The sequence below is a fragment of the Scyliorhinus canicula genome, chromosome 13, assembly GCF_902713615.1.
Source record: "Scyliorhinus canicula chromosome 13, sScyCan1.1, whole genome shotgun sequence".
Taxonomy (NCBI): domain Eukaryota; kingdom Metazoa; phylum Chordata; class Chondrichthyes; order Carcharhiniformes; family Scyliorhinidae; genus Scyliorhinus; species Scyliorhinus canicula.
Genome location: NC_052158.1, coordinates 161,642,815 through 161,665,108, shown reverse-complemented (window position 1 = coordinate 161,665,108; position 22,294 = coordinate 161,642,815). Strand labels below are relative to the sequence as shown.

Here is a 22,294-nt window from a genome sequence, read left to right as displayed (position 1 = left end):
CAGTCGCCACGCCCGGCATGTCCCAGTCGCCACGCCCGGCATGTCCCAGTCGCAGCCTCAGCTCTGTGACTCAGAAGGCTTGTATCAGTGATGGTCATCTTGAAACTCCCAGACTTGTATAAACCCATCTGGCTGAGCAGAGCCTCAGTGAGGGAAATCTGCTGTTTGTACCCGAGTGAGCTGGTGTTTTGTGTGCTTCCAGGGACACTAACTGTCGTTACCTCCCCTGTTACCTTTGCTCTATAATGACTGAACTAGCCACTCGGTTATATCAAACCACTCCAGAAAACAATATGAATAAAGCTGGGTTGACCGCTGTGGCATTAATCTCAGCACAGGACACTAGCAATGCACACTCCACATTGTCAATTTCAGAAACATGAAGTGGAGATGCCGGCGTTGGACTGGAGTGGGCACAGTAAGAAGTCTTTCAACACCAGGTTAAAGTTCAACAGGTTTGTTTCGAATCATTAGCTTTCGGAGCGCAGCTCCTTCCTCGGGTGAATGAAGACGTAGGTTCCAGAAACACATATATAGACAAAGTCAAAGATGCACTTCGATACTTTGAATATGAATCTTTGCAGGTAATTAAGTCTTTACAGGTCCAGATGGAGCAACTGGATTGAGGGATAATCACAGGTTAAAGAGGTATGAATTGTCTCAAACCAGGACAGTTAGAACATAGAACCATACAGCGTAGTACAGGCCCTTCGGCCCTCGATGTTGCACCGACATGGAAAAAAACTAAAGGCCATCTAACCTACACTATGCCCTTATCATCCATATGCTTATCCAATAAACTTTTAAATGCCCTCAATGTTGGCGAGTTCACTACTGTTGCAGGTAGGGCATTCCACGGCCTCTCCACTCTTTGCGTAAAAAACCCACCTCTCACCTCTGTCCTATATCTATTACCCCTCAATTTAAGGCTATGTCCCCTCGTGCTAGCCACCTCCATCCGCGGGAGAAGGCTCTTGCTGTCCACCCTATCTAACCCTCTGATCATTTTGTATGCCTCTATTAAGTCACCTCTTAACCTTCTTCTCTCTAACGAAAATAACCTCAAGTCCATCAGCCTTTCCTCTTAAGATTTTCCCTCCATACCAGGCAACATCCTGGTAAATCTCCTCTGCACCCGTTCCAAAGCTTCCACGTCCTTCCTATAATGAGGCGACCAGAACTGTACGCAATACTCCAAATGCAGCCGTACCAGAGTTTTGTACAACTGCAACATGACCTCATGGCTCCGGAACTCAATCCCTCTACCAATAAAGGCCAACACCCCATAGGCCTTTTTCACAACCCTATCAACCTGGGTGGCAACTTTCATGGATCTATGTACATGGACACCGAGATCCCTCTGCTCATCCACACTACCAAGAATTTTACCATTAGCCAAATATTCCGCATTCGTGTTATTCTTTCCAAAGTGAATCACCTCACACTTCTCCACATTAAACTCCATTTGCCACCTCTCAGCCCAGCTCTGCAGCTTATCTATGTCCCTCTGTAACCTGCAACATCCTTCCGCACTGTCTACAACTCCACCGACTTTAGTGTCGTCTGCAAATTTACTCACCCATCCTTCTGCACCCTCCTCTAGGTCATTTATAAAAATGACAAACAGCAACGGCCCCAGAACAGATCCTTGTGGTACGCCACTCGTAACTGAACTCCATTCTGAACATTTCCCATCAACTACCACTCTCTGTCTTCTTTCAACTAGCCAATTTCTGATCCACATCTCTAAATCACCCTCAATCCCCAGCCTCCGTATTTTCTGCAATAGCCGACCGTGGGGAACCTTATCAAACGCTTTACTGAAATCCATATACACAACATCAACTGCTCTACCCTCGTCTACCTGTTCAGTCACCTTCTCAAAGAACTCGATAAGGTTTGTGAGGCATGACCTACCCTTCACAAAACCATGCTGACTATCCCTAATCATATTATTCCTATCTAGATGATTATAAATCGTATCTTTTATAATCCTCTCCAAGACTTTACCCAGCACAGACGTTAGGCTCACCGGCCTATAGTTACCGGGGTTATCTCTACTCCCCTTCTTGAACAAAGGGACCACATTTGCCATCCTCCAGTCCTCTGGCACTATTCCTGTAGCCAATGATGACCTAAAAATCAAAGCCAAAGGCTCAGCAATCTCTTCCCTGGCTTCCCAGAGAATCCTAGGATAAATCCCATCAGGCCCCGGGGACTTATCTATTTTCACCTTGTCCAGAATTGCCAACACTTCTTCCCTACGCACCTCAATGCCATCTATTCTAATAGCCTGGGTCTCAGCATTCTCCTCCACAATATTATCTTTTTCTTGAGTGAATACTGACGAAAATTCATTTAGTATCTCGCTTATCTCCTCAGCCTCGACACACAACTTCCCACCACTGTCCTTGACTGGCCCTACTCTTACCCTAGTCATTCTTTTATTCCTGACATACCTATAGAAAGCTTTTGGGTTTTCCTTGATCCTACCTGCCAAAGACTTCTCATGTCCCCTCCTTGCTCGTCTCAGCTCTCTCTTTAGATCCTTCCTCGCTTCCTTGTAACTATCAAGCGCCCCAACTGAAACTTCACGCCTCATCTTCACATAGGCCTCCTTCTTCCTCTTAACAAGAGATTCCACTTCTTTGGTAAACCACGGTTCCCTCGCTCGACCCCTTCCTCCCTGCCTGACTGGTACGTACTTATCAAGAACATGCAATAGCTGTTCCTTGAACAAGCTCCACATATCCAGTGTGCCCAACCCTTGCAGCCTACTTCTCCAACCAACACATCCTAAGTCATGTCTAATGGCATCATAATTGCCCTTCCCCCACCTATAACTCTTGCCCTGCGGGGTATACTTATCCCTTTCCATCACTAACGTAAAGGTCACCGAATTGTGGTCACTGTTTCCAAAGTGCTCACCTACCTCCAGATCTAACACCTGGCCTGGTTCATTACCCAAAACCAAATCCAATGTGGCCTCGCCTCTTGTTGGCCTGTCAACATATTGTGTCAGGAAACCCTCCTGCACACATTGTACAAAGAACGACCCATCTAATGTACTCGAACTATATCTTTTCCAGTCAATATTTGGAAAGTTAAAGTCTCCCATAACAACTACCCTGTTACTTTCGCTCTTTTCCAGAATCATCTTCGCCATCCTTTCCTCTACATCCCTAGAACTATTAGGTGGCCTATAGAAAACTCCCAACAGGGTGACCTCTCCTTTCCTGTTTCTAACCTCAGCCCATACTACCTCGGAAGAAGAGTCCCCATCTAGCATCCTTTCCGCCACCGTAATACTGTCCTTGACTAGCAGCGCCACACCTCCCCCTCTTTTGCCCCCTTCTCTGAGCTTACTAAAACACCTAAACCCTGGAACCTGCAACAACCATTCCTGTCCCTGCTCTATCCATGTCTCTGAAATGGCCACAACATCGAAGTCCCAGGTACCAATCCATGCCGCCAGTTCCCCTACCTTATTTCGTATACTCCTGGCATTGAAGTAGACACACTTCAAACCACCTACCTGAACACTGGCACCCTCCTGCGAAGTCAAATCTGTGCTCCTGACCTCTATACTCTCAATCTCCCGTACCCCAAAACTACAATCCAGGTTCCCATGCCCCTGCTGAATTAGTTTAAACCCCCCCAAAGAGCACTAACAAATCTCCCCCCCAGGATATTGGTGCCCCTCAGGTTCAGATGTAGACCATCCTGTCTATAGAGGTCCCACCTTCCCCAGAAAGAGCCCCAGTTATCCAGAAATCTGAATCCCTCCCGCCTGCACCATCCCTGTAGCCACGTGTTTAATTGCTCTCTCTCCCTATTCCTCATCTCACTATCACGTGGCACGGGCAACAACCCAGAGATAACAACTCTGTTTGTTCTTGCTCTGAGCTTCCATCCTAGCTCCCTAAAGGTCTGCCTGACATCCTTGTCCCCTTTCCTACCTATGTCGTTAGTGCCAATGTGGACTACGACTTGGGGCTGCTCCCCCTCCCCCTGAAGGACCCGGAAAACACGATCCGAGACATCACGTACCCTTGCACCTGGGAGGCAACATACCAAACGTGAGTCTCTCTCGCTCCCACAAAATCTCCTATCTGTGCCCCTGACTATTGAGTCCCCAATTACTAATGTTCTACTCCTTTCCCCCCTTCCCTTCTGAGCAACAGGGACAGACTCCGTGCCAGAGGCCCGTACCCCATGGCTTACCCCTGGTAAGTCGTCCCCCCCACAAGTATCCAAAACGGTATACTTGTTACTCAGGGGAACGACCGCAGGGGATCCCTGCACTGACTGCTTCTTCCCAGTCCCTCTTACAGTTACCCATCTATCTCCAGTCTTTGGTGTAACTACTTCCCTGAAGCTCCTATCTATGACCCCCTCTGCCTCCCGAATGATCCGAAGTTCATCCAGCTCAAGCTCCAGGTCCCTAACACGGTTTTTGAGGAGCTGGAGTTGGGTGCACTTCCCACAGATGAAATCAGCAGGGACACTGACGGTGTCCCTCACCTCAAACATTCTGCAGGAGGAGCATTGTACTGCCTTCCCTGACATCACCTCTAGATTTAAAAAAAAACAAGAAAAAGAAAAAGAAAGGAAGAGCTTACCTGATATTACCTCAAACCCTGCTCCCGCTGAAAGGTAAGCAAATTTAAAGGCACTCACTCACCTTCACGACAGGCGAGTTGGTAGGTTTTCGCAAGCCCAGGCCAGATGATGGGGGTGAATGTAATGCGACATGAATCCAAGGTCCCGGCTGAGGCCGTACTCGTGTGCGGAACTTGGCTATAAGTTTCTGCTCGGCAATTCTGCGTTGTCGTGTGTCCTGAAGGCCGCCTTGGAGAACGCTTACCCGGAGATTAGAGGCTGAATGCCCTTTACTGCTGAAGTGTTCCCCAACGGGAAGGGAACATTCCGGCCTGGTGATTGTCGCGCGATGTCCGTTCATCAGTTGTTGCAGCGTCTGCATGGTCTCGCCAATGTACCACGCTTCGGGACATCCTTTCCTGCAGCGTATGAGGTAGACAATGTTGGCCGAGACGCACGAGTATGTACCGAGTACCTGGTGAGTGGTGTTCTTGCATGCAATACCCATGTCGATGATCTGACATGTCTTGCAGAGATTGCCATGGCAGGGTTGTGGGGTGTTGTGGTTGCTGTTCTGAAGGCTGGGTAGTTTGCTGCAAAAAATGGTTTGTTTGAGGTTGCGCGATTGTTTGAACGCAAGTAGTGGGGGTGTGGGGATGACCTTGGCAAGATGTAAAGGGCATTCAGCATCTGATATTCGGGTAAGCGTTCTCCAAGGCGGCCTTCAGGACGCGTGACAACGCAGAATCGCTGAAACTTACAGCCAAGTTCCGCACACATGAGTACGGCCTCAACCGGAACCTGGGATTCATGTCGCATTGCATTCATCCCCCACCATCTGGGCTTGCAAAATCCTACCAACTGCCCTGGCTAGAGACAATTCACACCACTTTAACCTGTGATTATCCCTCTCTCCAGTTGCTCCATCTGGACCTGTAAAGACTTAATTACCTGCAAAGACACACATTTGAAGTATCGTTTTGCATCTTTGACTTTGTCTTCATGTGTGTTTCTGGAACCCACCTTTCATTCAAAAGAACAAAGAAAAGTACAGCACAGGAACAGGCCCTTCGGCCCTCCAAGCCCGTGCCGACCATGCTGCCCGTCTAAACTAAAATCTTCTACACTTCCTGGGTCCGTATCCCTCTATTCCCATCCTATTCATGTATTTGTCAAGATGCCCCTTAAATGTCACTATCGTCCCTGCTTCCACCACCTCCTCCGGCAGCGAGTTCCAGGCACCCACTACCCTCTGTGTAAAAAGCATGCCTCGTACATCTCCTCTAAACCTTGCCGCTCGCACCTTAAACCTATGGCCCCTAGTAATTGACCCCTCTACCCCGGGGAAGAGCCTCTGACTATCCACTCTGTCTATGCCCCTCATAATTTTGTAGACCTCTATCAAGTTGCCCCTCAACCTCCTTTGTTCCAGTAGAACAAACCGAGTTTATTCAACCGCACCTCATAGCTAATGCCCTCCATACCAGGCAACATCCTGGTAAATCTCTTCTGCACCCTTTCTGAAGCCCCACATCCTCGATATAGGGGGGATGTCAGAGGTAGGTTCTTTACCCAGAGAACAGTGGGGGCATGGAATGCACTTCCTGTGGAAGTAGTTGAGTCTGAAACATTAGGGACCTTCAAGCGGCTATTGGATAGGTATATGGATTACGGTAGAATGCTGGGGTGGAGATTGATTTGTTCTTAATCTAGGACAAAAGTTTGGCACAACATCGTGGGCCGAAGGGCCTGTTCTGTGCTGTATTTTCTAAGTTCTATGTTCTGGTAGTGTGGTGACCAGAATTGAACACTATATTCCAAGTGTGGCCTAACTAAGGTTCTATACAGCTGCAACATGACTTGCCAATTCTTATACTCAATGCCCTGGCCGATGAAGGCAAGCATGCCGTATGCCTTCTGACTACCTTCTCCACCTGTGTTGCCCCTTTCAGTGACCTGTGGACCTGTACACCTAGATCTCTCTGATTTTCAACACTCTTGAGGGTTCTACCATTCACTGTATATTCCCTACCTGCATTAGACCTTCCAAAATGCATTACCTCACATTTGTCCGGATTAAACTCCATCTGCCATCTCTCCGCCCAAGTCTCCAAACGATCTAAATCCTGCTGTATCCTCTGACGGTCCTCATCGCTATCTGCAATTCCACCTACCTTTGTGTCGTCTGTATACTTACTAATCAGACCAGTTACATTTTCCTCCAAATCATTTATATTTACTACAAACAGCAAAGGTCCCAGCACTGATCCCTGCAGAACACCACTAGTCACAGCCCTCCAATTAGAAAAGCACCCTTCCATTGCTACTCTCTGCCTTTTATGACCTAGCCAGTTCTGTATCCACCTTGCCAGCTCACCCCTGATCCCGTGTGACTTCACCTTTTGTACCAGTCTGCCATGAGGGACCTTGTCAAAGGCCTTACTGAACTCCATATAGACAACATCCACTGCCCAACCTGCATCAATCATCTTTGTGACCTCTAAAAAACTCTATCAAGTTAGTGAGACACGACCTCTCCTTCACAAAACCATGCTGCCTCTCACTGATACGTCCATTTGCTTCCAAATGGGAGTAGGTGCTGTCTCAAAGAATTCTCTCCGGTAATTTCCCTACCACTGACATAAGGCTCACCGGCCTGTAGTTCCCTGGATTATCCTTGCTACCCTTCTTAAACAAAGGAACAACATTGGCTATTCTCCAGTCCTCTGGGACATCACCTGGAGACAGTGAGCATCCAAAGATTTCTGTCAAGGCCTCTCTAACCTCCTTCAGTATTCTGGCGTAGATCCCATCCGGCCCTGGGGGACTTATCTACCTTAATATTTTTCAAGATACCCAACACCTTGTCTTTTTGGATTTCAATGTGACCCAGGCTTCTCCAGACTCAACATCCACCAATTCCTTCTCTTTGGTGAATACTGATGCAAAGTATTCATTTAGTACCTCGCTCATTTCCTCTGGCTCCACACGTAGATTCCCTTGCCCATCCTTCAGTGGGCCAACCCTTTCCCTGGCTACTCTCTTGCTTTTTATGTACGTATAGAAAGCCTTGGGATTTTCCTTAACCCTAATGACTTTTGCCAGTGACTTTTCGTGACCCCTTCTAGCCCTCCTGACTCCTTGCTTAATTCCCTTCCTACTTCCCTTGTATTCCATACAGGCTTCGTCTGTTCCCAGCCTTCTAGCCCTGTCAAATGCCTCCCTTTTCTTTTTAACGAGGCCTACAATATCTCTCGTTATCCAAGGTTCCCGAAATTTGCCGTATTTATCCTTCTTCCGCACAGGAACATGCCGATCCTGAATTCCTTTCAACTGACATTCGAAAGCCTCCCACATGTCAGATGTTGATTTACCCTCAAACATCCGCCCCCAATCTAGGTTCTTCAATTCCCGCCTAATATTGTTATAATTAGCCTTCCCCCAATTTAGCACATTCACCCTGGGACCACCCTTATCCTTGTCCACCAGCACTTTAAAACTTACTGAATTGTGGTCACTGTTCCCGAAATACTCCCCTACTGAAACTTCTACCACCTGGCCGGGCTCATTCCCCAATACCAGGTCCAGTACAGCCCCTTCCCTTGTTGGACTGTCTACATATTGTTTTAAGAAGCCCTCCTGGATGCTCCTTACAAACTCTACCCCGTCCAGGCCCCTAGCACTAAGTGAGTCCCAGTCAATATTGGGGAAGTTGAAGTCTCCCATCACAACAACCCTGTTGTTTTTCCTCGTTTCCAAAATCTGTCTACCTATCTGCTCCTCTATCTCCCGCTGGCTGTTGGGAGGCCTGTAGTAAACCCCCAATATTGTTCCTGCACCCTTCTTATTCCTGATCTCTACCCATATAACTTTCTGCCCTCTGAGGTGTTCTCCCATAGTACAGCTGTGATATTCTCCCTAACCAGTAGCGCAACTCTGCCACCCCTTTTACATCCCCTTCTTTCCCGCCTGAAACGTCTAAATCCTGGAACGTTAGTTGCCAATCCTGATGTAGTCTCAACCAGGTCTCTGTAATGGCGATAACATCATAGTTCCAAGTACTAATCCAAACTTTTAAGTTCATCTGCCTTACCCATAATGCGACGTGCATTAATAGATATGCACACATATTCACCTGAGGAAGGAGCTGTGCTCTGAAAGCTCATGATTTGAAACAAACCTGTTGAATTTCAGAAATACCAGAGAACTTTTGCCAACATTGGGAAGCTGAATCATAGCTGACCCACCTAATGTCTGGACAGTTATACTTGCACACCTTTTGGTTCATGGGCCAGATTTGTCCTTCACCCAGATTATGTACTGTCTCATTGGCAGGACCGATCCACCACAAATGGCAGCAGGCACCCTGGCTGGCCTCAATATTAACTCTGGAACTCATTGTCTCACAGCTTTGGGTCAAACATGGGCAAGGAAACCAGCTATAGCCACCCAATGGCCTCCTTTAGCTGGTTAAGCAGTTCTCCATGTTGAACACCATTGGCAGAAGCACTGAGAGTAACAAGGGCACAGAATGTATTAAGTTGGAGCATTTTCAGATTTAACTGTGAAGGTGCTGCAGATGTACTGCCTGAGACAGCTGAGTCCTGAAGCATGTCTTTTCCAGACTGCTGCTGCCTGCGATAAGGTGGGAGAACCAACAATGGGGTTGGTTGGTAAGTGTGTTTAACAACCTCACCCTCAGATATATCTGTGGCCTTATTGTTCGGAGTGAAGACAAAGCCGATATTCACATTGTCTCTATCGTGTTAGACGCATTAACACTGTGCTCCAGGAAATAGATTCAGAAAAGAGTCAACAATTCAAAACTACTTTTATTATGATTCGTTCATGGGATATGCACGTTGCTGGCTAGGCCAGTATTAGTGTGCCCTCCACAATCACCCTTAAGAAGGTGGGGACGAGCCGCCACGATGACCCACTGTAGTCCCGGTCATATAAATAACCCATTGTGCTATTATAGAGGAAATTCCAGGTTTTTGATCCATGACAGTGAAGTGCAGTTTCAAATCTATGGAGGTTGTGTAGCTTAGAGGGGAACTTGCCTGTGTATCCCTGTGTCTGCTGACCTTGCCTCTCCAGTTGGTAAAGGTTGCAGGTTTGGGAGGTGCTGTTGAAGGAGCCTTGGTGAGTTCCTGCATCTTGGAGATAATACACATGGCTGCCACTGTGCTTCCGTGGTGGAGGGAGTGAATGCTGAAGGTAATGTAGATGGTACCAATCCAGTGGGACTGCTTTGCCCTGGATGGTGTCAAGCTTCCCGAGTGCTGTAGCTGCACTCATCCAGGCAAGTGGAGAGTATTCCATTACACTCCTGATGTGGAGAGGCTTTGGGGGGTCAGTTCATAGAATCATAGAATTTAGAGTGCAGAAGGAGGCCATTCGGCACATCAAGTCTGCACCGGCACTTGGAAAGAGCATCCTACTTAAGCCCAAGCCTCCATCCTCTGCCAGTAATCCAGTCACCCCACCTAACCTTTTTTGGACACTAAGGACAATTTAGCACGGCCAATCCACCTAACGTGCACATTTTTGGACTGTGGGAGGAAACCGGTGCACCCGGAGGAAACCCACGCACACACGGGGAGGACGTGCAAACTCCGCACAGACAGTGATCCAAGCCCGAATTGAACCTGGGACCCCTGGAGCTGTGAAGCCACTGTGCTAGCCACTGTGTTATCGTGCTGTCTGTACGCGCTGTAGGATTGCCAGCCTCCGACCTAGTCATGCGGCCACAGTGTTTCTGTGACTTAGTTCTGTCCAGAATTCAAGGTTTTTCACCCCAGCTCATTCTGAGTCTCCTGGGCCCAATCTCCATGTCTGCTTCGTGTTGAAGCTGAGGATGTTCTGCTGCCAAATGCTCAAATCCAGAGCCTCTGACTCGGCACCAAACATGCTCCTGACTGAACCAAACTGACACGATATAAATTATTTTTGGTGTGTAACTGGTGCATCTGGAAAATACCGGATGCTGACAGATGGTTATGGGGCTAACCAAGCCCCAATCTGTCTCAATAAGAAGTCTTACACCAGGTTAAAGTCCAACAGGTTTATTTGGAATCACTAGCTTTCGGAGCGCATCAGGTGAGACTGAAAGCTAGTGACTCCAAACAAGCCCGTTGAACTTTAACCTGGTGATGTAAGACTGTACTGTGCCCACCTCAGTCCAACGCCGGCATCTCCACATCATGTCACCCAATAATAAGCTGGATGCAAATATTGATGATTTTTCATTGATTGAAGTTGCTATAATTTTGACTAGTTTGTTTCACTCTGTCTTGTGCAGGTGAGAAACCATACAGCTGTCGGACATGTAGTAAAAGCTTCATCTCTTCTGGAGAGCTGAATAAACACAGTCGATCACATACGGGTAAATATCAGCACCGGGAGACGGGAAGGAATCTCGGCTGGTTCTCATCCAGCACAGTGTTAAAGCCTTAAATTGCTAACTTGAAGCTTTCCTGATGGTCCAATCAGCAAATAGAGTCTGCACCAACCGTTTGAAAGAGCACATTACCTAGGCCCAATCCCCACTCTAGCCCTGTATCCCCAGCCAACCTTTGGACACTAATGGGCAATTTATCACAGCCAATCCACCAAACCTGCACATCTTTGGACTGTGGGAGGAAACCGGAGCACCCGGAGGAAACCCGTGGAGACACGGGGTGAATGTACAGACTCCGCACAGACAGTCACCCGAGTCCGAGAATCGAACCTGGGGCCCTGGTGCTGTAAGGTAGCAGCGCTAACACTGTACCACCGTGCTGCCCCTAATATCTGCTGCTGTGCTCTCTGTTACCTCTATAATGAATCCATATTTGTCCAAGTATTATCTTTCTAAAAACCACCATTGAGGTTCAGTTGACTGACCTGTTCTTACGCGGCATATCCTTGCACTGTATTTTTTGAACAATCACAACTTTTGAAATTCTCCAGACCCCTGACACCGTACAAACACAGGAAACAGGAATAATGAAGTCAACCATTCAACCCTTTTGATGCCTATTCCACCATTCATTAAGATCATGGCTAAATCTGTGTTTACCTCAAATTCCTCAAATTGCTTTTCTGAATGGAAGGCTGTGACTAGCGGCGTTCCACAGGGATCAGTTCTGGGACTTCTGTTCGTGTGTATATAAATGAGTGGAAGAAAATGTAGCTGATCTGATTAGTAAGTTCGCAGACGACACAAAAGTTGGTGGAGTTGCGGATAGTGAAGAGGATTGTCAGAGGATACAGCAGGATATAAACTGGTTGGAGTCTTGGGCGGAGAGATGGCAGATGGAGTTTAATGACGTAATGCACATTGGAAGATCCAATTGTTATGGGCCAGGGTTTAGAGAACCCCAAAGTGTATCATGGAGTTCACCTGATCCACAACTTTTAATAAGTTGTGGTATGGGGAGCACATGGCCCACTCTACAGGTGTGGTACAGCAGAAATGGAAAAGTATTTTTTAAAGCAAAACCATGTTTATTCTATGAACTCAAGTTAACCTTTTTAAAACAAACATCTTAGCAACCATTAATTCAAATGCAACCTCTAAAGAATACAACACTAAGTAATCCTTTAAGCTTTCCTTTTAACATCCATAAGACTTAAAACACCCTTTACCAGAAGCCCATCAGGTTAAAATCACTACTGTTATTAGTTTTAAATCACCAGGATCGATTTACAGTCTATAGAGAGAGAGACTAATACACCTTCTGGCTGGGATTGTAGCTATCCAGCTCTGAAACAAAACTAAAACACGCCCTGTAGCAAACAACCTAAAACGGAAGTAAAAAGCTGACACAGCTCAGCTCCACCCACACTGTGACATCACTGATAAACACCCATTTCTTAAAGGTACATTTCTTAAAGATACTCTCACATGACACCAATGCATGTAGGAATTACGCAATAAATGATAGAACTCTTGCGAGTACTGACAAGCCGAGAGATCTGGGCGGCATGTCCACCGATCTCTGAAAGTGGCAACGCATGTGGATAAGGTGGTCAAGAAGGCATACGGCATGCTGGCCTTCATCGGTCGGGGCATTTAATATTAAAATTCACAAGTCATGTTGCAGCTGTACAGGACGTTAGTTAGGCGTCATTTCGAATATTGTGCACAATTCTGGTTGCCACACTACCAGAAGGATGTGGATGCTTTGGAGAGGGTCCAGAAGCGGTTTAATAGGATGTTGCCTGGTATGGAGGGCATTCGCTATGAGGGAAGGTTAGATAAACTTGGTCTGTTCTCATTGGAACAACGGAGGTTGAGAGGCGACCTGAAGATTATGAGTGGAATGGACAGAGTGGATAGTCAGATGCTCTTTCCTTGGGTAGGAGAGTCAAGTACCAAGAGACATAGGTTTAAAGTGTGTGGTGAAAAGTTTAGAACAGATGTGCGAGGCAAGTATTTTACACAGAGGGTGGTAAATATATGGAACGCGCTGCCTGGGGAGGTGGTGGCAGCCGGTACGATAGCGGCATTTAAGGGGCATCTGGACAAATATATTAATAGGGTGGGAATGGAAGGATACAGGCTCCCTAAGTGCATATGGTTTTAGTTTAGGCTGGTACCATGGTCGGCGTAGGCTTGGAGGGCCGAATGGCCTGTTCCTGTGCTGTATTCTTTGTTCTTCTTTGTTCCACATTCAAATCGTGCAGGCAGCATAATCAAGGATCCCTCCCACCCGGCTTACTCACTTTTCCAGCTTCGTCCATCGGGCAGGAGATACAGAAGTCTGAGAACACGGACGAACAGACTCAAAAACAGCTTCTTCCCCACTGTCACCAGACTCCTAAATGACCCTCTTATTGACTGACCTGATTAACACTACACCCTGTATGCTTCACCCGATACCGGTGTTTATGTAGTTACATTGTATATCTTGTGTTGCCCTATTATGTATTTTCTTGAATTTTGTTTAATTCCCTTTTCGTCCCATATACTGAATGATCTGTTGAGCTGCTTGCAGAAAAATACTTTTCACTGTACCTCAGTACACGTGGCAATAAACAAATCCAATCCAATCCATTACCAAAGACATTTGATTCCCTTGTATAACAAGAATCTATCTACCTCCATGACCCTGCCTCCACCACCTTCTGAGGCAGAAAGTTTGTTCCAAAATCTCTCAACCCTGAGAAAATTGTACTCCATCTTGTCCTAAAGGGCGACCCCTAATTTTAAAACTTGCTCTCTCTGTTCTTGACTCACCCAAAAAGAGGAACAGTATCCAAGGAAGGATGTGCTGGCCTTGGAAAGGGCCCAAAGGAGGTTCACGAGTGATCCCTGGAATAAAGAACTTGTCGTATGAGGAACGGTTGAGGACTGTGGTCTTTGGAGTTTAGAAGGATGAGGGGGGGATCTTATTGAAACTTACAGGATACTGCGAGGCCTGGATAGAGTGGACGTGGAGAGGATGTTTCCACTTGTAGGAAAATCTAAAAGCAGAGGACACAATCTCAGACTAATGAGATTATCCTTTAAAACAGATGAGGAGGAATTTCTTCAGCCAGAGGGCGATGAATCTGTGGAACACTTTGCCGCAGAAGGCTGTGGAGGCCAAATCACTGAGTGTCTTTAAGACAGAGATAGATAGGTTCTTGATCAATAAGGGGTTATGGGGAGAAGGCAGGAGAATGGGGATGAGAAAATATCAGCCATGATTGAATGGCGGAGCAGACTCGATGGGCTAATTCTGCTCCTATATCTTTTGGTCTTATCCCTTTCACTTCCACCATGTCAATACCATTCAGGATCATTATATACTTCAATGAAATGACCCCACATTCTTGAAACTCTCATAGAAACAAGCACAGGAACTACTTCCTGTGGTAATGAATTCCACAGGGTCACCACTCTCTGGGTGAAGAAATTTCTGCTGATTTCACTCCTAAATGGTCTATCCCATATCTTCTAGTTGTCATCCCTTGTTCTGGACACCCCACCACTGGGAACATCCTTCCTAAATCTATCCTGTCTAGTCCTGTTCGAATGTTATAGGTCTCTATGAGATCCCCCCTCATTCTTCTGAACTCCAGCGAATACAATCCTAACAAATTCAATCTCTTCTCATATTTCAGTCCTGCCATCCCAGGAATCAGTCTGGTAAACCTTTGCTGCACTCCTTCTATATCAAGAACATCCTTCTTCAAAAAAGGAGATCAAAACTGCACATAATATTCCAGAAACGGCCTCGCCAGGCCCTGTATAATTGCAGCAAAACATCCATGCTCCTGTACTCGAATCATCTCGCTATGAATCACACAATAATAGATGGCAGAAGAGGTCCATCGAGTCTGCACCAATGCATGAAAAACACCTGACCTGTCTACCTAATTTGATCTGCCAGCACTTGGCCATTGCCTTGAATGTTATGACGTGCCAAGTACTCATCCAGGTTCTTCTTAAAGGATGTGAGGCAACCACCTCTACCACCCACCCAGTCAGTGCATTCCAGACCATCACCACCCTCTGGGTAAAAAGGTCTTTCCTCCAATCCACCCTAAACCTCCCGCCCCTCACCTTGAACTTGTGTCCCCTCGTAACTGACTCTTCGCTGCTCCCTATCCACCCTGTCCATGCCTCTCATAATCTTGTACACAGCGATCAGGTCACCCCTCAGTCTTCTTTACTCCAGAGAAAACAACCCAAGCCTATCCAACCTCTCTTCATAATTTAAATGTTCCATCCCAGGCAACATCCTGGTGAACCTTCTCCACACCCCCTCCAGTGCAATCACATCCTTCCCATAATGTGGTGGCCAGAATTGCACACAGTACTCCAGCTGTGGCCTTCCCAAAGTTCTACACAACTCCAACATGACCTCCCTGCTTTTGTAATCTATGCCCCTGATTGATAAAGGCAAATGTCCCATATGCCTTTTTCACCACCCTATTAACCTGTCCTTCTGCATTCGGAGGTCTATGGACAAACATGCCAAGGTCCCTTTGTTCCTTGGAACTTCCCAGTGTCAGGCCATTCATTGAATACTTCGTTGTCAAATTGCTCCTTCCAAAGTGTAACACCTCGCACTTTTCAGGGTTAAATTCCATCTGCCATTTTTCTGCCCATTTGACCATCCCGTCTGTATCTTCCTGTAACTCGAGACTCTCAGCCTTGCTGTTAACCACCCGGCCCAGCTTTGTGTCATCCGCAAACTTACTGATCCTACCCCCCACATCGTCATCTATGTCGTTTATGTAAATGACAAACAGTAGGGGACCCAGCACAGATCCCTGTGGTACATTACTGGCTTCCAGTCACTAAAGTTGTCTGTCATCACTTTCTGTCACCTGCAACTAAACTGTGAATCACAGACCATTTGCCTTCTTTACCGCCTGCTGTACCTGCATGCTTCCTTTCAGCGACTGGTGTACGAGGGCACCCAGGTCTCGTTGCACATTCCCCTCCTCAATCTATAACCATTCAAATAATCTGCCTTTCTGTTTTTGCTACGGAAGTGGATAACCTCACATTTATCCACATTATACTGAATCTGCCATTCATTTGCTCACTCACTCAACTTGTCCAAATCACACTGAAGAATCGCTGTTTCCTCCTCACAGCTCTCCCTCCCACACAACTTGGTGTCATCTGCAAAATTGGAGCTATTACATTTAGTTCCCTCATCTAAATCATTGATATATATTGTGAATAGCTGCGGTCCCAGCACCGATCCCTGTGGTATCCCACTAGTTACTGCCTGCCAATTAGAAAATTCCTACTCTTTGTTTCCTGTCTGCCAACCAGTTTTCTATCCACCTCAATACACCTCCCCCAATCCCATCCGCTTTAATTTTACACAATCTCTTATGCGGGACTTTGTCGAAAACTCCTGGAAGTCAATGTAAACCACATCCTTCTCATCAAGTTTACTGGTTACATCCTCGGAAAATTCCAGTAGATTTGTCAAGCATGATTTTCCCTTCATAAATCCACGCTGACTCTGTCCGATCCTGCCGCTGTTTTCTAAGTGCTCTGCTATAGATTTTTTAAAAATGAACTGTTGCATTTTTCCCACTACAGATGTTAGGCCTACTGGTTCCTGTTTTCTCTCTACCTCCCTTTTTGAATATCGGAGTGATGTGAGCTCCCCTCCGATCTGCAGGGACAGTTCCAGAGTCTATAGAATCCTGGAAGATGACCACCAATGCATCCACTATTCCCAGAGCCACCTCCTTAAGCTCTCTGGGATGCAGATTCTCAGGCCCTGGGGATTTATCCACCTTCAATCCCATCAATTTCCCCAACACCATTTCTCTACTAATGTTGATCTCCTTCAGTTCCTCCCTCTCACTAAACCCTGCGTTCCCCAACATTTCTGGGGTCTGATTTGGATCCTCATTTGTGAAGACAGAACCAAAGTCTGTGTTCAGTTGCTCAGCCATTTCTTTGTCCCCTATTATACATTCCCCCTTTTTCTAACTGTAAGAACCTACATTTGTCTTCACCAATCTTTTCTCTTCACGTACCTACCTTCCAGTCAGTTTTTATGTTCCCTGCAAATTCACTCTCTTACTCTATTTTCCCCTTGATCAATCCCTTGATCCTCCCTTTGCTGAATTCTAAACTGCTCCCAATCCTCGGGTCTGCTGTTTTTTCTGGCTAATTGATTTACCTCTGCCTTGGAGCTAATACTACCTTTATTTTCCCTTGTGAGCCATGGATTGGCCACCTTTTAAAATTTGTGCCACACAGGGATTACTAATTTTGCAATTCCCCATGCGTTCCTTGAATGTTTGCCATTGCCTATTGTTGTTGAAAACTCACCACTATTCTTAGAATTCCCCCTATACCAAAAGGGTCGATATTCTAAATGGCTATTCAGGTCAAACTATATTTTCAAGTTATCCCCCCGGTATAACCCATACCTTCACCAAAGAATTTTACCTACTTACCCCTTAGTAGCATCGATGTCCTGGGTCCTGCGTTGTTAAGTAAGTAAAGTAGGCTAATAACCACTGTTTCAGGTTAAAACTTTTAAATTATTTTATTATTATATATTTTTTCTTTTTAAAAGATGCAATCACATCGCTTCTCGGCCTTTTGGCTAAGATTGAGCCTTTTGGCTCAGATCTGGTATGTCTCCTTTATGGGGACCATGAATTGGATTCAATTTGAATTGGTTTTTGGAGCAGGCAAGGAGCTGGATTAGGGGTTCGCCTCTGTCCACACTCTGAGCCCTGGCTTTGTAACTAAGATAAAGTAATAAAAAATAAAAAGATGCAATCACTGTCTTTACAGAAAGGTAAAAAGATCTTGCTTCTGGATCCTTCTGGTTGGTTGAAGGGACCTTCAGGTCCACCTTGACAATCAATCTTCTTTTTAAAATTTGGTCGTCTTTAGATGTATTCGCTGGTGAGCTCGGTTGCTATGTCCTATCTTTCCCATGTACTGAGCTGTGAGAGCTGACTCTGCTGGCCATCTCTGAGCTGACTCTGCCTCCTCTTTAAATTCTAGTCTTCCTTAGATGTATTAGCTGTTTTAGCTCGGCTGCTATGTCTGATCTTTCCCATGACCGAGCTGACTAAGCTGACTCTGCTTCTCTTGTTCCTTCTCTGCTTCTCTCCTCTCTCTGAGTTCTGGTAGTTCCTGCTCTGGTGTCTGGGTTTATATTCTCTTTCTAACAGTTATTAAGTTTTTATGATTTTATTGTAAAGTAACTTTTATTTCACTTTGATTGTAAAAAGTATCTTTGATCTAAATTTTTCTAACACTAAGTATTAATTTTGGGCATAGCCTCAGGCCTCAGATCTGATTACATTGTCCTTTATGATATTCAAAATTGCTTTGGTTTCAATGGGGGTGTGAATTTTGGTTTGCTTCCTGTCATTTCTATGGTTTTATTTTCCAGTTGTGTCCCAGCTCATAATTTTGTCTTTGATTTTGGCTTTAAATTATGTTTCTTGTAGACTGATAGTCTCCAATTTTCTTTAATTGACCTGATATTAGCAGAATTTCACACCTAGAATTGTCAACAAATTTAACTGAACCTCATTCTTTCCTTTCCAGCTGCTTACTGTGAGAGTTAATTTCAATGAAGGTGTGAAACATTGCTTTTAGCTGTATGCCAAAAATCCACTTGGTTATAACTTGAAAGGTTTACATGTATCACCTCGCTCAACTGAAACCCTCATCCATGCTTTTCCAGATGCTTACTAAGATAGTTACTTTCAATGAAGGTGTGAACCATTGTTTTTAGCTTCATACAATAATCCTGTTTGGGAGAAGGAATCTGCATTTTATAATCCTGCTCTTTGCAGCTGCTGTTAACCCTTTGTGGGATCTTTCCCTACATTCTCTCATGTTTCTCTCAGACCAGATATTGCTAGACTTCCATGTTTCAAATGACACATCTTTCCATATTATCAATTACATTATCCACTGTCATCCCTTTAAGTAATATTCCCCAATCGATCGTAGCCAACTCATGCCTCATTTCATCGTAGTTTCCTTTAAGATTCAGGACCCTTGTCTGAGAATCAACTACTTCACTCTCCACCTTGATGAAAAATTCTATCATATTATGGTCGCTCATCCCCAAGAGGTCTCGCACAACTAGATTGCCAATTATTTGATTCTCATTACACAGCACCCAGTCGGTTCACTAATTGGTTGCTCAAAGTTATATTGGCCCAGTATATACACCAGGAATTCCTCTACGGTATTGTGACTAATTTGATTTGCCCAATCTATATGCAGATTAAAATCACCCATAATTATAGATGTTCCTTTAACACATGTGTCTCTAATTTCCTGTTTAATGACATTCCCAATATCACTGCAGTTTAGGGTCTATATCCAATGCCCAAGAACATATTTTGCCCCTTGGTGTTTCTCAGCTCTACCCATACAGATTCCGCATTGTCGGAGCTAATATCCTTCCTCACTGCCTTTTCCTTTTTGTCTGTCCTCCCTAAATACCCCTGGATATTCAGTTCCCATCCCTGATCACCCTGCAGCCATGTCTCTGTAATCATAATTATATCATACCCGTTTACATCTATTTGCGTGAATAGTTCATCCGTTTTATTATGAATACTCTGAGCGTTAAGGCACAAAGCCTTTCAGCTGGTCTTTTCAACATTACCTGTCCTGTTCCCAATATTTTTCACTGTGGCCCTTGGTTTCTCTGCCTATCACTTCTCTTATTCCACTTTCTGTGTTTTGTTTTTGTCCTTGTTTCCTCCTCCTGACTCCTTTCAACCTGCTCTTTTAGTTTAAACCTTCCCCAACCACTCTATCAAATACTCCCCCTAGGACATCAGTCCCAGTCCTGCCGAGCTGTAACCTGTCCAGTTTGTACTGGTTCCAATGCCCCAGGAATCTGACACCCTCCCTCTTGCACCATCTCTTCAGCCACGTATTTATCTGATAGATCCTGCTATTTCTACTCTGACTAGCACGTGGCACTGGGAGTAATCCTGAGATTACTACCTTGTGAGGTCCGACTTCTCCACTTTCTTCCTAACTCCCGATATTCTGCTTTCAGGACCTCATCCCTTTTTTTAACCTGTGTCATTGGTACCGATGTGACCACGACCACTGGCTATCCTGTCTAGAATGTCCTGTAACCACTCCAAGACATCCTTGACCATAGCACCAGGGAGGCACATACATCCTGGGGTCTCGTTTACAGCCACAGAAATGCCGATCTATTCCCCTTACAATCAAATCCCCTATAACTATTGCATTCCCACACTTTTTACTCCTCCCCTCTGCCGCAGAGACAACCATGTGCCACGAGTTTGGTTGTTGCTGTTTTCCTCTGAGGTCATTCCCCTCAACAGTATCCAAACGGTATATTTGTTCTGCAGGGGAACGGCCACAGAAGATTCTTGCACTGCCTGCCTCGCTCTCTTGCTGTGCCTCGTGGTCACCCACTCCCTTCCTGCCTGCAGAGTCTGAGACTGCGGTGTGACCACCTCTCTATACATGCTATCCACGATGCTCTCCAACTGGCAGATGTTCCATAGTGTCCCCAGCGACTCCAGCTCCAAAACCCGGGCTTCCAGGAGCTGCAGGCGGAGACGCTTCCTGCACACATGCTGGTCCCGGGCACTGGAAATGTTCCCAGATTCCCACATACAGCAGGAGGAGCAAATCAAGGCTTGGAGCTCTCCTGCCTTTTGGAAGATACTTAAAATCAAATAATATTAATTACTGTAGGCCCCTTCTTCCCTGGTCCTCATTACTACAGAATATCGAGCTTCCAAACCATAAGCAATAAAAGTAGTAAATACTTATCCACCCGTACTCCCCTAATCAGCTGCTTCCTCTTGCCCAGCATCACTTTTGCAATCTGATATCACTAGAGGAGCTCAAAACTGGCAGTCTGCTCTGTCTCGCTCTTTGTCGCTCTTTTATCCTCCCAGCTCAGCTCTTCGACTCCCTCTTTTTGCACTCTTTTATCGTCAGGGGCTGGTTTAGCTCACTCAGCTAAATCGCTGGCTTTTAAAGCAGACCAAGCAGGCCAGCAGCACGGTTCGATTCCCGTACCAGCCTCCCCGGACAGGCGCCGGAATGTGGCGACTAGGGGCTTTTCACAGTAACTTTATTGAGGCCTACTCGTGACAATAAAGCGATTTTCATTTTCCCAAAACTCGCTCTGTCTCCCCCTTTTATCCTCCCAGCTCCGCGCTCAGTCTCACATTTTTTCGAGCCCTTTTACCTCCCCGCCACCACTCCCAGTCTCTCTCTTTCTCCTTCCCAGCTCTCCTGAGTTTCACTCTTTTTTGTGATCATTTATCCACCTGACTCCTCTCCCAGTTCCGCTCCTTTTTGCAATGGTGTCTTCCCGGCTCCAGTCTCTGTCTTGCTCTTTCTCACATTCTTCTTTTTCTCCGGCTCCACTCTCCTGGTCTAGCCAGCCACTCAGCTCAAGGGCAATAGTCCCATTAAATAATTTTTTTTAATATTGGGATTAGTTTGTGATTGATACAGGAAAATGGGAGAAAACAAAGCAGTGGGATCGGTTTTTGGGATTGTTGTGACTTGAAGCCAGCACAGAAACAAATTAAGATGGCAAGAATCGAATGTTGCAGCAGGGAGAGCAGATGGTCAATCAGGTCTGTATCTGCTGGAGATCAAAAGAGTAAGGTGCAATACGATTGAAACATAGAACACTACAGCGCAGTACGGGCCCTTCGGCCCTCGATGTTGCGCCGACCTGTGAAACCATCTGAAGCCTATCTGACCTACACTATTCCATTTTCATCCATATGTCTATCCAGTGACCACTTAAATGCCCTTAAAGTTGGCGAGTCTACTACTATTGCAGGCAGGGCGTTCCACACCCCTACTACTCTCTGAGTAAAGAAACTGCCTCTGATATCTGTCCTATATCTATCACCCCTCAATTTAAAGCTATGTCCCCTCGTGTTGGTCATCACCATCCGAGGAAAAAGACTCTCACTGTCCGCCCTATCTAACCCTCTGACTATCTTATATGTCTCTATTAAGTCACCTCTCAGCCTTCTCCTCTCTAACGAAAACAACCTCAATTCCCTGAGCCTTTCCTCGTAAGACCTTCCCTCCATACCAGGCAACATCCTAGTAAATCTCCTCTGAACCCTTTCCAAAGCTTCCACATCCTTCCTATAATGTGGTGACCAGAACTGCACGCAGTACTCCAGGTGCGGCCGCACCAGAGTTATGTACAGCTGCAGCATGACCTTG

At 45.9% G+C, this 22,294-nt stretch overlaps 1 protein-coding gene across 5 annotated transcripts in view; it reads left to right on the top strand.

Moving 5' to 3' along the window:
* Window positions 1–22,294, top strand: part of LOC119976015 (myoneurin-like) — a 75,775-nt gene that overhangs the window by 41,359 nt on the left and 12,122 nt on the right. For 4 of the 5 annotated variants that reach the window (XM_038816074.1, XM_038816070.1, XM_038816072.1 and 1 more), the window contains one exon: window positions 10,907–10,990. The exons of the other annotated variant lie outside the window; for it this stretch is intronic. In XM_038816074.1, coding sequence (XP_038672002.1) covers window positions 10,907–10,990 — 84 coding nt within the window. The remainder of the gene's footprint in view (window positions 1–10,906; window positions 10,991–22,294) is intronic. 5 annotated transcript variants of the gene reach the window in all.